General features: G+C 44.6%; 1 protein-coding gene across 8 annotated transcripts in view; it reads right to left on the bottom strand.

Moving 5' to 3' along the window:
* The window catches only part of APBB2 (amyloid beta precursor protein binding family B member 2), a 681,814-nt gene that overhangs the window by 492,335 nt on the left and 173,742 nt on the right, over positions 1 to 15,737 (bottom strand). For all 8 annotated transcript variants that reach the window (XM_029588914.1, XM_029588877.1, XM_029588923.1 and 5 more), the window contains exon 4: positions 6,306 to 6,426. Coding sequence is in view for 6 of the 8 variants with exons in the window: in XM_029588877.1 (XP_029444737.1) it covers positions 6,306 to 6,351 (46 nt within the window). In the remaining 2 variants the exon portion in view is untranslated. The remainder of the gene's footprint in view (positions 1 to 6,305; positions 6,427 to 15,737) is intronic.

The raw sequence follows: 15,737 nt of genomic DNA, 5'->3' as shown, positions 1-15,737 counted from the left end.
TCTCACATACACACACTCATGAATGCATGCATTAACTCACACCCTCTTTCACAAACACACACACACAATCATGCACACAGAGTCTCTCTCACACACAGTCACACATGCATCAGGCTCTCACACACCTACAGATGAAAACAGGCTCTCTTACACACACACAGGGATATGGGATCTCTCCTAACACACACACACACAGACTCTCACTCTCTTCCACACACACAGACTCTTGCTCTCTCTTACACACACACACACACACACACACACATTTCCTCAGGGCCTCCCCCTCTTTTCTTTGGTCAATGTGGAATGGGCTCCACTGCAGCCCCACTGGGCCTTCACTCTTTGGCAAGGTGAGGCAGCAGCCACAGGAGTGTTTTGGAGAGGCACTTTTTGCAGTTTCCAAAATATTGCTGCCTGAGGCAGCCGCCTCACCCTGCCTCATGATAAAACTTCTATGTTCATAATGTCTTATCTTTCTATTTGGAAAGTTAATGGATATTGTGATATTCTATGTGATGGGAAAGTTCCAGAGGGAGAGAATTAATCACAGTGTTAACGAGTGGCAAGATGACTGACATTTAGTACAGTCCCTTCTGGGCATGGGCTATAGAGGAGTATATAACCCTGGTTCACATTAAGGCTGGGGCTTCTCCAGAGTAACAGAACAGCAAGGAGGATGTAGCTGTTACCCCCTCCAGGAATCTCCGCGTGGGAGAAGTAGGAGCCAGGTGGTGATACTTTCCTATTGTCTCAGAAAATCCGAGGGCGAAGGAGAGCAGAGTATGGAATTGACAAAGAAGTTTAAGAAGAAGAGCTTTCTAACTGTGGTGAAAACCTTCAAGATCGGGAGATAAACTTTGCCTAGACAGAATCTGCCATGAGGCTCAGAGGATTTCATGTCAGAAAGGAAAAGGGGTGAAATCTTCCTTGAGCCAACCAGGATATTTGTGGGTAACCAAAGCAGAGTGTTTAGAGACTGAGTGGGCCTGAGGTAGGCCGAAGAGTAGATGTACCAAATGAACTGAGATTTTTCCTTGATCTTATGTGAACAGTGTAGAAGATTTTTTTTTCCTATTGCCTTGTTTTATGTGTGAGTACTGGAAGATCTACATATTAAATCTGTCTCTTTGTTTGATGCACTTTTTTGGAGTGGGCAGCCGCGGTGTTGTGGAGCGGTAAAGCAGTCGGGCTACGGTGAAGCTTTGTGATAAAATCATTAAGTGATTGTGTTGGTTTGAAGAATCATTATGGTCGATACAACCGTGGTTTGGCGATGGAAGAATGGAGGTGGTAAACCGTTGTTAGTTAAAAGTATTAAGAACATGAGATGGAGGAATTGAAATGGACATATGCAGAATACAAAAAAACAACAGAAGTTAGAAGAGAATAGGTTAATGGAGCTTGACAGTCCAATTAAGAAGTGAAGGTGGATGTTCCCTGTATGTGTATAAAGAATAACAGAAGCGACCAGTTGATCGGATGTTCCCTGAAAGTGAAAGAAAAAATAATCGATAGATAGTGATCCCCTGAGGAAGCCATTGGGTGAAGCAGGAGTCTCTTGTCGGGAGAGGTGTTAAAGAACAAGATAAATTCTGAGAAGTATAAGGGAATAATCTGGGGAGGATTGTGAAGAACAGGGTAAATTTTGAATAATAAAAGGGAAAAATTTAATAAAACATGTGAGTGTCCACAAGAAAAAAAGCAGGTTAAACAGCAGGGAATAAGTTCAATTTGTTGGTTATTGAGTGATATTAATAATAATGAAATTTGGATATGTTTAGATTATAGTGGTATGTGCAATAAGTATTATCGATTGTACAAGTATTATTGATTGTACTGTTATTGATGAATGAATGTGGTATGAGTGTATGTGAAATCATGTAATGTTTTTTAATGATGATATGTTTGTATTAAAGTAATAAATATTGTTGGAAATAGAAACAGGTATATATTGTATGATTATTCATATATGAACAATACCTGTAAATTACCCATATGTTGAAATTTATACTCCACCACAATATAAACAATTTAATACATAAAGCTCTTACAAACTAGAAACATTAATATTCAATGCACTTAACAAAATCAAATTATTTACATTATTTTGGAATTTCTGAGCTGATTATGTCATTTGTTGATTTTAGTATGTTTGTGGCTTTCTACTATTTTAGTAGTGTGCCCACTTTCTAATGCTAAATGGAGCTGTGATTCCTGGTCACCTACAGATACTTTTTGGGATAGGCAACAATGCTGGTCTGAGAAACTACTGTATCAAAATTCAAAAATAAATAAATCCATCTAAGATCCTACAGGGTCAGGGTCCACATAGGAGCACTGCATCTTTCAATTCAATTCAATTCCATTTAGTGTTAGTTTCCAAATTAAAAAATATAATTGTTTTCAGAGGAAGAATCGAACATGCCGTCTGCTGGCACGCCACTGAAAAGTCTCCTTCCAAAGCATTCGTACCAAGCCTTGAACTTCAAGACACTCCCCACCCCGTCCCACCGCTCTCGTTCAGTGAACCATTTTCATTTTATTCCAAGATAGCGTTCCTTACTACTTCTTCGAACTTCCAGCTCAGTCAGAACCAGCCCTGATCATGATCCTTTATTCACAACTACTCGGGGACCTTTTTCCCCCCAATTCTTAACCCTCCCTCCCCTCCCATTTATCCCAGCCATTGCAACAATAATCCTCAGACGGGCCCACAGATGACGGCTCCCTCTGCAATCAGATACGTACGTGTGCACACTCAGTCTAGCCAGTAAGGGCCCGATTCCCTAAGGCTCTTTACTCATTCTGGGATTATGGGAAAAGACCCTGCTGAATCAAGCCCTAAGAAGCCTTGACTTTGTACAATGGCTGCGACTCCACCTCCAACCCCTATGCCCCCCTCCCTCCCCCAGCCTGGGGAGCTCTCAGTGTGCCTCCAAATATTGCCAGCTTTGGGCAGCTGAAGGAGCGGAAGCCAGCTTAGGAGTCAAACCCCAGACTCCCGCACAACAGTGTACAGCGCTGCCAAGGAGCCACTAGGTCGGCCCCGGCAGACAATGTGAAAGGCTGATACCCAGGGCCGGCGCGTCCATTAAGCAAACTTTGGCGGTCGCCTAGGGGAGCCGAGCAGTAGGGGGCGCCGAAGAGCAGCCACGTGGTGCCGCAAGCAGGGCCTACCCCGCTCGCGGCAAAGAGAAATAGAGACTGTGTGCTTCTCAGGGCCGCGAGCAGCACCGAAACAGGTGTGGCGGGGGGGGGGGGGGGGGGGGGGGCAGCACAAGGGTCGCCTAGGGTGCCCAATACCCTTGCACCGACTCTGCTGATACCACCAACTACAGGACTGTAAAGCGGTATGACATTGTACTGCAATTCTGCGAAGCAGAAAACTGCCTATGTATCTGTATCAGCAGTATCAGTTTATGAGAAGGATACATCAAGCGAGCAGCCCCATATACCAAGCATGTTTGCAAAGCAATGCAACAGAAAGCAGCCACAATAAGACATCCCCCTCCCTTGCCAGAAGGGATCATGTGGCTCCTGTGAGCATACACAAGGACAGGTTGTGACTACAGAGTCCGGTGCATGGTGCAGGAACAGCCAACTAGCATCACGGATACTATCCAAGGACCTCAATTAGTCATGGGACAAATCTGCACACAGCAATTTAGAACCGAACAAGGTATTCCCCGGAGTTAATGACAAGGAAAATGTCTCTGTTTACTTTGCTTTATTTTCCACCTGCTCTCAATACAAAGTTATCCCTTTTGGCACCAATTCAAACATTTTATTCATCATGCACAATGTTAATTCCATGGAAAATGATGAGTCTATTTTTTATTTTTTTTTTAAACAGTGACAGTGTCACATTTCAGCTGTACAAAATACCTAAATCAAACTCATTAGCAGTAGTGAACAAGGAGGCGGCGATTCCAGGGTCTGCAATCGATGGCCAATATTCCAAAGGACAGCAGCACATTAACTCCTCTGTAATGGCAGCTGGCCCAGTTCAGATTTAATTTGTAAGGATAGGGATTTATTCAGCAAAACATATCTGACTGCTTAACTACAGGAATCGATATACTAAAAATCCAGGGACAGCAGTAACCACAACAACTTATCTAACAGAATTTAATCAGTAGGTAGGTGCATGAGATCAAGAGTCAGTGTGGCAGATATCCAGAAGCTAATGATAACCATAAAATATGAGCCCCGGTTATTAGTTTTTATCAGTAGGCAGGCAAATGTGGGATTCTGCCACTCTGACTGGAGTGCATAACATCTGAACTGATTGGCTCTACCATATCTAAATAATACTTAAGCCTAATAGAAAAGTCAGATTTTTTTTCTCCAAATAATACTCTTTGGATGGAAAGATTTCAACTCAGCAAATTCAAACCAAACTACCTTTTGCAAAGATTTTTCTTAACAGAGTTTAAAATAATGGCAATGGGAATTTTCCTTGCTGTTGAGTCCTGGGTTTTTTGTTTTTTTTTGTTTGTTTGTTTTTTTGTTTTTTTTTTTTTGGGGGGGGGGGGTTAAGCCTATAGCAGTCAGGACCTATGGGTACTACTTTTCAGAAAGAGCAATTGACACCAGCAGCTTCCAACCAGAAATTTCTTCAGAGCCTTTTTCTGAAACGGTCTCTTCTTCCTCTCCCTGCAGCATTAGTCCGAGCCCAGTCCTCGCACTACTACAAGCCCAATCAATGATCTGAAATGCACATCTTACTGTCTTATATCAGTCCATGGGCTAGACAAATCAACAAACCTTTTTAAGGCAAGCAACATAGCCAGAACATTCAGGGGAGGGATGGTCCTGATTGCTACACCAATTCACAGAACAGGAAATGATGGTGTGCAAAATTCCCATTCTGTTCCGCTCAACAGCAGTCATGAACTATGAACATAAGACGCCCCAGGTCCCTCCAGCCCAGCATCCTGTCTCTGACAGTGGCCACCCTCTGGGTCACGAGTACCCAGGAGATCCCAAAGAGTAAACCCGTCCCTTGAGGCTCAACCCCAGGGATAAACGGCAGCTTTCAACAAGTGCACCTTGCTAAAACCGGTCGATGGACATTTCCTCTAGGAACTCGTCTAAACCTTTTTAAACCCTTGACCACAGGGCCGGGTTTCAAATTACGGCATCCCTAGGCAGAGGATTCGGGGTAGAGGGATCTTCCCCCTGGAAATCAGAGAGCAGTGAGGGGCAGGGGGATTTCCAGATATTGGGCGCCTTCAGAATCTGGTACCCGAAGCGCGTGCCTGTGCTGCTCATTGCCTAAATCAGCCCTGCTTCACCCCGTTCTCTGGCAGCTAGTTCCACAACTTGATTGTGCAGTGAGTAGGGAAAAAAAAAAACTTTCTCCATTTTTTAAATCTGCTGTCTGTTAGTTACATGGAGCATCACAGTATGGAGTGCCAGGAGTAAACTCAGGAGCAACCGTCGGGAAAATGTTTATTCACGGAAAGGGTGGTGGGTGGGAAGGTCTCCCGGGAGAAGTGGTGGAGACAAAAAAAAAACAGTAAAGGAATTCAAGAAAGACTGGGATAAACGCAACCTATTCCTGCTGCCGCCACTACCAGCCCTTACACTTCATAGGAAAAGATCTTTGTGAGTGGAGGGGGGGCGTTAGGGAAGGCGAGAGGCTCCGTAGGAAGGAGGGAATCCTGACCATTTTGCTTTTTATTATTAATTTTCAGAGCTGGCTAAGCCTATCATTACAGAGTTCACCTGTTGTGATGGCAGCTGAGGGAAGGTCTGTACACGGGAGGGGGGGGAAGGGGTGGGGGGACGGACGCTTCCTCCACTGCCGAATGTTACAGCGATTCTGAGCAGGGCCTCAGAGCAGCACCGCCTCCAAGGCTGCTGGGGCAACTGGCAGGGGGTTCTGGAGACTCTTGCCACAGAGCCCAGGATGGGCCACTGTGATCCTTCCCATGCAGGAGGAAGAAGAGAGGACATGGCAGGAAACACCGTGATAAAAACGTCCGGTTTGAAGCTGTTGCTCTCAATTATACTTTCAGCGCTCTAGCGCTCACAGGTCCTGATTATTACTGGCAAGCACAGCCGCAGTTTGCTCTGATTTCCACTCATTGCTTTGTACTGGATGCCCTCGTATTTGTGCAAATTCTATCACCTTCTTTTATAAACCTATATAGCACAATAGAAGTGCCTAGTATTTGTAGACACTTTTTTTTCCCTGCATTTAGAAATCTCTATTTCTTCAGACTAGCGAAGGAAAGAAGCCCTATCGGAGGACAAGACTGTAACAAAAGGAGAATTATGAAGATCAATGACATACGTACATGAGCTGCTTGGACGATAGTAAGCCCCCGGGTATCGCCTGCCCATAGTGAACCGTCAGCACATTACCGAGCTCTGAAAACAGCTGACAAAGGACTCCTCACAAACGAGTGAAAGGCCTAGCTGTGGAAAACAAAACAAAAATAAGATTTAGTACAACTGCTTCCATTTTTTCCATTAAAATGCTAACGACCTCTACAAATTTCAAGGTAACTATGCTCATAAATTATCCCCCCCCCCCCCCTTGCTGTTGGCTGAATTATTTTTCCATTGGCTGGAAGGCAGTGGCGAGCTCAAAATTACTGTTCTACAGCACGTCTTGATGAGCAAACAAAAGCCGACATGGATCTTGCCCCGGATGTTAAGTTTTAAAGCATCGACCCCCTGCCACCACCCCCGACTACAGCAGCAGTTCGACAAGAGATGAACCCCGATGAGCCAGGCTGAAAACTGCAGAGAAAGCCCAAATCACAGCATGGGGAGGAGAAAAGCCCTGAAAGCTAAAGCAACCGAAATCACAAGGTTTCTCTCTCCTTTCAGGTACCCATATTTTCTTCTCCATTTTGTATGGTCAGTTTGCACATTTAGGTTCCTGTGCTGCTCTGACTCTGCCTTGTTCCATCCCTGCACAACCAGTGAACTTCCAGCCCAGGTCGGAGTCCACCGTACAGTAATCACTAAGTTATCACTAGATTTTCAGACCTTTCCTTCTTGGTGTGCTCCTGCTGAGGGTCAGATATCTCAGGAGCATTGACACTGACAGTCAAAGAGTTTTACACACTTAACTTCGTTTATAATTGCCCCTGTAACTAAAATGGGGTGGTCTAGGCCCTGATAATAGAAACGTCCTGTAACAGCCACAGTTCTGAATCTCCAGATCATTCTCTTCCATGGCAGCGTTGGATGCTAATAGCACAGGACCAATTTTCCAAGGGCTACCCTTCTGAAAATTTACTAGGGCTGAGGTCCTAAATTTAAGCTTCCCATTTCATTAGGATCCCAAGTTTAGGGTCCTGAAAAGTGGATGGCGTCAGGGTAGGAAAAAACAGGAGTTTAGCACTAACTTTCAGCACTAGGCATCCAACTTAGGACCCTAAATAAAGGCAAATGAGAGGCAGACCTAAATTTAGATTCTTGAGCTTTAGCTACCAAAATTTAGGAGAATTTTCAGCTGAAAAGGTAGGCCACTAAGACTGGCTGAAAGATGCACCTAGGTTAGGGGTCATTTAGTAAGTTGTAATGTAGGTGTAATGTGCAATAAACATTGCATATTGCAGTGATATTATGCATTATTTTGAGCCGAAACATGCTCCTATATCAATGAGCTGCTTTGCATGTGATTTGCATGCATACATTTTGCAAATGCTTGCAAAGCAGCTAATGCATAGGTAATCCTATGCAAATAAAGTGCTGCTTGCCAAAAATCTGGCCAGCTACGTTATTTTAACATCTTTTTATGTAACTGTAGAGAAGTGATCCCAGGGGCATCAGGATACTAACGCACATCCAGATGTCTCCAGGATGTCTCTTAAAGGGTCATGCAGCCCACAATGCCTCCTGCCCCCCCCCCCCCCCCTTTCTTAACAGTATAAAATATCCCCGGTCTGGGTCTCCCCCTTCTAAGGCGTCCACCCCTCCCAGCTCCCCCCTTACATTAGACAAACTCCCTGATGTCTAGTGGGTCACCAAGCCCCCTTAGGTCAAATAACCCCCTAGTTTCTAGTGGCCACCCCGGACCTCCCTTTACCTTTAGACGTTATCCTGCTGGTCCAGTGGTATCCTTGGGTGCCTTAGGCAGTCGGTACCATTTTGAAATATGGCGTCAACCAAACCAGGGATCTAGGGAGTGCCCCAGGCTGTCACGGGATAACCAGGGTACCTTTTAAAAGGTAAGAGGGGCGGGGGCGGATAGGCCCCACTAGACCACAGCTTGTTTTGACCTAAGGGGGGGTTGGGGACCGACTAGACACCAGCAAGTCTGTCTAATGTATTGGGGGGGGGAGCTGGTGGAGAATTGGGGGGTAAGGGCAGGGGGCAGGGAGGGGGGCACGGCATCATTGCGAGAACACTTGGGAGCCTTTTTTTCTTTTTACTATGAGCTACCTCAACAGGCAGTAGAGGATTGGGTGGGGGGTCTACCTGGACCCTATTAGGGGCAGCTTTGGGCGAAGGGGGCTGCTATCACATGCTATTTTCCCTATCTTTGGGAAATGTTCTCTCGCGGAATCATTCCATGAGAAAAAATATCACAGATATACCACCGTGATATTTTCTCGTGGGGGGGGGGGAGGGGCTAAATATCAAGGGAACATTCCCTGCCACGATACAATATCATAGCTTAGTGAATACACCCCCTTAGGGGTCTAAATTAAGGGGGCTCAGCTTTTTCTGAATATCGGCCTCAGAGAATTACATGAGAGAAAATAAAGTCTAAACATTAAAAAAAAACTGGCAAACAGCTATTGTAATTGATTATGGATCATAAAACAATTAAAAGTTGTTTTTTTTTCCATTTTCACAATACATGGGCAGTGTCTGACAGTTAAGGAATTAAAACAAGAGCAAAGTATTGAGGCTGTCATGACTTACGACCTTCAATAAACAACAAACCACGTCCTCTGGAATTTGTTGCCAGAGGACGTGGTTAGTGCAGTTAGTGTAGCTGGGTTTAAAAAAGGATTGGATAAGTTCTTGGAGGAGAAGTCCATTACCTGCTATTAATTAAGTTGACTTAGAAAATAGCCACTGCTACTGCAGCACTAGGTAAAAATGTATACAGTCCATGTGCTGTTTTCTTTAGGAGGAAGGGAGAGAGGGAGACCAGGAGCTCCTCCTTTCTCCTTTTCCTTCCAAGGTCAAGTGGAACCAGGCCTGGAATCCCATTGCCATGAGCCTTCACTTGCAACTGGCCAGGGTTTGTTTTTTTTCCATTTTAATAGTCCCTCCTGCCCACTGTTCCTGGTCTGGTCATTGCAGCAGTGGTCCTGAGCCTGGGAGACATAAACCAGAAACCCTTCCAGGACTCGGCATCGTGGGCTCCAAATCCAGCTGCCTGGGGGTTGGCCCTTAACGAAGACCACAGCTCCCTCCCCCCAGGGATGCCTTTGTAGCATCCCCAGCCTACGAGGGCTGCGGAAGACCTGAGGCAGGGATCAAACCAGGGACCCTCCTTATGGTAAGGCTGCCACTGAGCCACCGCGATGACCCAAACGTGGTTTCTGAAAGCACAGTTTCTTCACCTCAGTCTTGGAGAAAAACGGATTTTTTTTTTTTTTTTTTTTTTTTGCATCAGGCTCTATCCTGAGGATTATGATGATGTGCCTTAGTTCTGAGACTATGTAGGTCTTCCCTATAACCTCCTACCTTGAGTTTAGTGGTCATGTACCATAATATTCTTTAAAAAAAAAAAAAAAAGAATATAGGGAACGCCTCCTTGAAACTACTTCCGAGTGGCAGAAATTCCTTTGAGGTTTGTTGGGTTTACAGCAACTAGTCAGGAAAATATTCCTGTGCTTCTGTTAACATCAGCCGCTTAGCAAATAGACTTCTGCAGTTCTGTTCTAATGATGCCTCCATTACTGCAACAGATCAGTGGTGGAACCATCAACCCTGAAGAGTTCCTGAAGGAGAAAGTAGATGCTTACACATCATTTTCAATTACTATCAAGTTGCCCTTACAAGAATGCATCCGCGTGGTTATATTTTTTTTTTTTCCCTCATAACAATGGACTGCGCAGAGTGCCTACAAATCATCATAGAGCTAACAAGTGAAAACTTATCATAATAAAAAAAAGCACATAGGTGATATAAATCTGTCAGGCAGTAAAACAGCCCAGGATTGCTGCAGTAATATCGTCTGATCTCCGCAATCCAGATCAATAACTTAATGCTTGCAAGTGGCAGATCCCAAAAGCACACGGCGCGGAGACTAACAAGCACGATTATAAACGGCTCCCCAGGCTTGCCTTACTTTGAGCTCCTGTCAGCCCTGACCCAGGCTTCTTCCCCTCCCCCAATAAAGTTATTTAATACGACAGAGAACAGTGCATGGCTTTGCCTGGGCAGCACAAGATGCAGCCAGGCACCACTGCACGCATGCCCAAGGAGCGAAACGGAGAGCCTCGTCATTCCTGAATCGCCACAGCATCAGCACCCAGGCTGTCGCAACAGCTGCCCCGCCACCCAACGTTTCCAAAACACAAGGCGGTGGCGGGCGGCAGCAGGACGTCACACAAGTTCCCCACCGGGCAATTAAGTATTTTTTGCTTCGGATTTTAAAAGATGATCATACTGGAAACTCAGCGTCCTTGTTTATCCTTTCAATGTATTTCAGCATGCTGCCATGTGCCGTTAACACCTACCAAGTACCCCTTCTAACGGGAGAACAGAAGCAGCCCCGGTGCTAACGGCAGACAGCAAGGCCGAGGAGCGCAAGACTTTACATTCTCAATGCGATCTGCAGTTCTTAAGATCACCAATGCTAAACAAAGATCTGCCCACCCAGAAGAAGAAAATCCCGTTTAATGCTTTTCAAAAGATCATTGAGCTGGATACGACCAGCCGCAGGGCACTGGCAGGATGGCAGAAAACTAACTTTACTGAGAGGGTGGAAGACAACCTGGAACAACCTACCAGCCCAGTTGGTGGAAAGCAAAACTGTCACAGAATTTAAGCATGTTTTGGGGAAACACATACACCCAAAGCTGGGCTTGTATTTTACAAACTCTGCCCCGATGGTGCATGCACATTTTTTTTTTAATTGCAGGGAGCAGCAAACTTTCTCTACCTATTTTCTAAAAGTGTGCACACATGTTTTTCATGCAAAATAACTGTAACAGATGCGTGTAAAATACTGCGCGAAAGAAGGTACTTTATAAAATACGCATGTCCTCCACATAAAAATACCTCCTTGCATGCCTACATGTGATCCCCACTTGGCCAACACCTTCATCAGTTCATCTAGACCCTCCATCACTTTTCTGCAACTCAATTAACAGGTTTGAAAGCAGGCGTATAAGTTCAGGAATGGATGTGCTGTACTGCTTGCAAAATACTACCTTGTATGCAAACGTCTCAATCCTGCCCCAGAATGACCCTAAACTGCCTGCCTTTCATTCTCTTTAACTTTTATGCACCACACTGCTAGTATGCCCATACTGCAGTGGTTTGCAAAACACTGCTTGCAGGGGTGCATGCTACTTATGCACATAACTTCCAATTTTATGCACCGAATGCTTTTGAAAATTACCCCTGCAAAGTGCAGTAGGAAGAACAGAGGTTGAGCAAAAGAGACAGAGTGTGTGTGTGTGTGTGTGTGGGGGGGGGGGGGGTATTGGTTGATATATGAAAACCTTGGTATGCTCATCTACCCAGAATGGTAAACGACCCCACAGGGGAGATGACAAAACTGACTTGGATAAGGGGCAACATCACACAAATGGTCCAGCTTACACGGCTGACAGCTGAGAGGCATCCTTGGCAAAATGGGAGGCAAAAACGGCAATGAAGAACTGTGACCGGTGGCCAAGCAACCCTACAGCCACGTAAAGAAAGGACAACGGAGCAGACCGGGTGGGCCCAACTGATCCTTATCTGCCAACCACTTCTAGAAAGGAAAGCGGACACAAACAAGGCTTTCAATATTCCAAATAAAAAAACAATTAGCATGTTAACCCCCAACTGCTGACCGAAGTCTTAAACTTTTCCATCACTTCAGCTCCAGATTTTCCTAATGCTGAGAGAGGAAGGCGCTCCAGGCAGCAGGCAGGGCTGCCTGGAGCAGGGGATGCACATTGGTCCTCCAAAGTGAATCAACAGGAAAAGGCAGAGAGACACAAGCAACACTCTGGTGCCAGCTGCTGGAGTAAGAAATGGGCAAGGGCTTAATGACTCGGCTTTGCAGCAGCAGTCAGGAAGCAAATATGTCAAACCCCTATGTGCTCTAAGCGTGGAAGTTAGGTTGTGGGAAGTATCCCCAGAATATAGAGCTTCCCTGTCGTTAAAGCCTTACCCACCACTGCTCCCTGTAAAAGGCTGACCTTCCTCCACCTCCCCTCCTCCGTGTGCCCTAAGAAACTGAGAGGAACCTGAAGGCCAGGAGAGAGGGGGAAGGGGTAAAGGAGATGGAAAGAAATTTAGTGGGGGCTGGAGATGGGTTTAAGGAGAATGGGAGATGGAAAGGAGTGAGGGAGAGAGAGAGAGAGAAACAGCAGCGAGTAGGTGGGAAAGAACCTGTAAGAGGTGTGGGGGGAGGGCGAAGAGGAAAGAATCTGGAAGGCGCCGAAGGGAAAAGAAAGAACAGAAGGGAGGATGGAGGGGAAGGAGAAATGCACCACATCATCTTCACCCCTCTTTTGAAAGTCCTAGATCTGCCCATGTGTCATGTGTGACATTCAGTCACATCTTTTTAATCGTGTGCTCAAAACCAGGACAACTTCGCATCCCGATCTTGCTTAACCGAGAGATAAAACAATTTATTCCTTGAAAAACAGAACACCTGGCCACCTCACTGGAAAGGAAAACTCGCGACGTCCCTTTCCCACCCATACGAAGTCCCTTTCCTTTCCCCAGTTGTGAGGATGCTGGCGTTGCAAAGGAAAAATAACTCACTCATCCCCATCACCGGTCACCTGTGGTCAAACAGGATGAAAGACAAGAAGCTGCACCCTGGACTATTGAAGCCTTCCCTTCCTGGGCCAGCGCACATCCGCAGTCCACGCTCTCACGTCCCTGAAGTTCTGGTGTGGACAGAGCGCTGAATGCGGAAGTTATTGCTGGGAAGGCGGACACATGCACACACATGGCAATCTCCTAAGCCTTTTTTTCTTTGGACAGTAGGCTAAAAGGGGGATAACACACACTGCGTTAAGAGTGGCTGCCATCAGCAAGTTGGAATCCATGGAAGCCTCTGTCACTCTCTCCGGGCTAATCATCTCACTTGCGTTAATCTATGGCACAATAAAAGCTGGATGAGATGTTCTGCTTTAATGATGGGTACCTCACTTGGCTAACAGCTTACTTCACAGTAAGCTGGTCAGGATAAATGAAAGAACTTGGGCTAGGAAAGCATCAGAAAGATTTATTCTGATTGGATGCTTGTTATGCAGCCACACCGTCTTCTTACCTTTAGATTTATCCAGTACTTGCAGGGCCAATGTAAGATGAGACAGAGCAAGAATTTTGTACTTGGGCAGGTGCCTGGCATCCAAGTAAGAATGGGCAGTGCCATGGGAGAAATCCCTGGGTTTCCCATGAGGGATTTCTCCCATGGCACTGCCCATTCTCTCCAATTTCTGTTTCCTTTCAAGCTATTAATCCTTTCCCTACCCATCATTCTTCCATCTCCTTCACTCTACCCTTCCTTATCCTTTTCCCTCCCTTATTCCTCTTTTTTCACTCTCCTTCCCTTTCTTTCTTTCTCATCTTTCACTATCCTACTGATCCGTTTCCCTCCTTCGAGATTCATAAAAATGTAAACGTTAGTTTTAGTAACTTGGCAAACCTTCCATTTGTGGTGAGAGCACGGCTAATTAGAACTACAAATTCACACACCTTGTGAACTTTGGAAATTACAAATCGGAATACTTCCCCAAATGGCTTATAATACCCCTCTCCTCCCATGCTCACACATATACATTTCAAGCATGTGTATTCTAATTTTATGTCTTTCTGTGGTTTTGTATCCCCTTTAAACCTATCCCTTGCTCTTATTCCATTTCTCCTTTCCCCAGTTTTATCTTGTTACACAATTTGTTGTCTTTCTATCCCAATTCTTTGTCTCTTTCTCTCTGTTTTATTCCAGGGATGGCGAACTCCAGTTCTTGAGGGCCGCAAACAGGCCAGGTTTTCAGGATATCCACAATGAATATGCATGAGAAAGATCTGCATGCACTGCCTCCACTGGATGCAAATCTTTTGCACGTGTGCTCCTTGTGGATAGCCTGAAAACCTGGCCTGTTTGCAGCCCTCGAGGACTGGAGTTCGTCATCCCTGTTTTATTCAGTCTTGCATGAATATGCCTTCCCTCTCCTCATTAATCTCCCCCCTTCCACCTTTCTTTTTCTGTCTCCCACTTGCTTCACTTCTCTTATCCTCCTCTGCCCTTGTCTGCTCTCTTTCCACTGTTCGCTGGGAGAAGGTATGACACACTCCCCTTTCCCCCAGCCTGGGCTCAACGTGACTACTGGGACTAGCCAATGGGATGGCAACTTTCACTATGTTTGATGACATCACTGTAAACCCTCTCCTAGGGTGAGAATGACCAGTGAGTTCCCCTCTTACAGTGACCAAAGCTGAAGTAATGTGTTATTTAACTCAGTGTATATTGTCTTAGTAACTCTCCCTATGAAAGGAATTTGTATTAATAACTCCATCTTTCTATTGTGTTATTTTAATATAGAATAAATTGAGAGATAATGAATAATTCCTTAAAATTCAAGTAAGATACTTACAAATAAGTCCACAAGTACTTAAGATGGTATTTGCCTATGACATCAGGCAACAGCAGTTAACTGAAATATATATATATATATTTATTTTTTTTTTGCAGAAATAAGCACAGGTTAGCAGAAAACCATGACAGTTTTCCTAGTTCTATAACATTCAATATACAGTGGCTTGCAAAAGTATTAGACCCCCTAAAAAGTCAAATTTGTGTGGATTGCAAATGTCACACAGATTATTCCAGCCAGTATGTTTATTGCAAACCAGTATGCTCTTAAAGTAAACTTTCAAAATCACAATTCATTATTTCTCTGCTTTATTTGTAAAATAAAATTAAAAACTAAAAAATGCTGCTTGCATAACCATTCAACCTCTGTGCTGTGGAGATTTACACAGATGAAAGATATTGCCCTGACAATTGACTTACAATTGGCCTCTACCTATGAATCATTAAAAAAGGTCGGCTTTTCTGAATTAAAGACCCCCTAATTCCAGTACCATTGGTTAGATTGTGAATCTGAAGGAAAGCTGTGAAAATGAAGACCAAAGAGGAGAGATATGTTCAAATGCTCCTGTTAAAATTCTCACTGCAGAAGTTTGAATAATCTATAGAGCTTTAATAGTGTATGATGGAAGACCTAAAATGAGCGAATTACAGTAGTTAATATTGGTGAAGACCACTGACTGTGCCACTACCCAAAAGTCTGCCAAATCAAGATAGGGTTTTAATCGAGACAACATGCAAAATTTCCAAAAAGACCTTCGAACTAAGGATTTAGTATATGCTTTGAAAGAAAGGTTGGAGTCAAATATAATCCCTAGGTTTTGTACCTGCTGGAAAAATAGAATACCGCAGGAAACGGGTTCTCACTTTTCCTGCTGAGATAGACGACTTCTGTTTTATTCAGATATAAAGAAAGCCTATTGTGGGATAACCAACTATTTATAGATAAGTAGACTGACAATAAACCAAGTGTAGTCTGCATGTCAGT

Source organism: Rhinatrema bivittatum, chromosome 1, assembly GCF_901001135.1.
Source record: "Rhinatrema bivittatum chromosome 1, aRhiBiv1.1, whole genome shotgun sequence".
In the NCBI taxonomy this organism is placed as follows: Eukaryota; Metazoa; Chordata; class Amphibia; order Gymnophiona; family Rhinatrematidae; genus Rhinatrema; species Rhinatrema bivittatum.
Note: the sequence above shows the minus strand (reverse complement) of the source record. Positions and strands in the feature narration are given on the sequence as shown.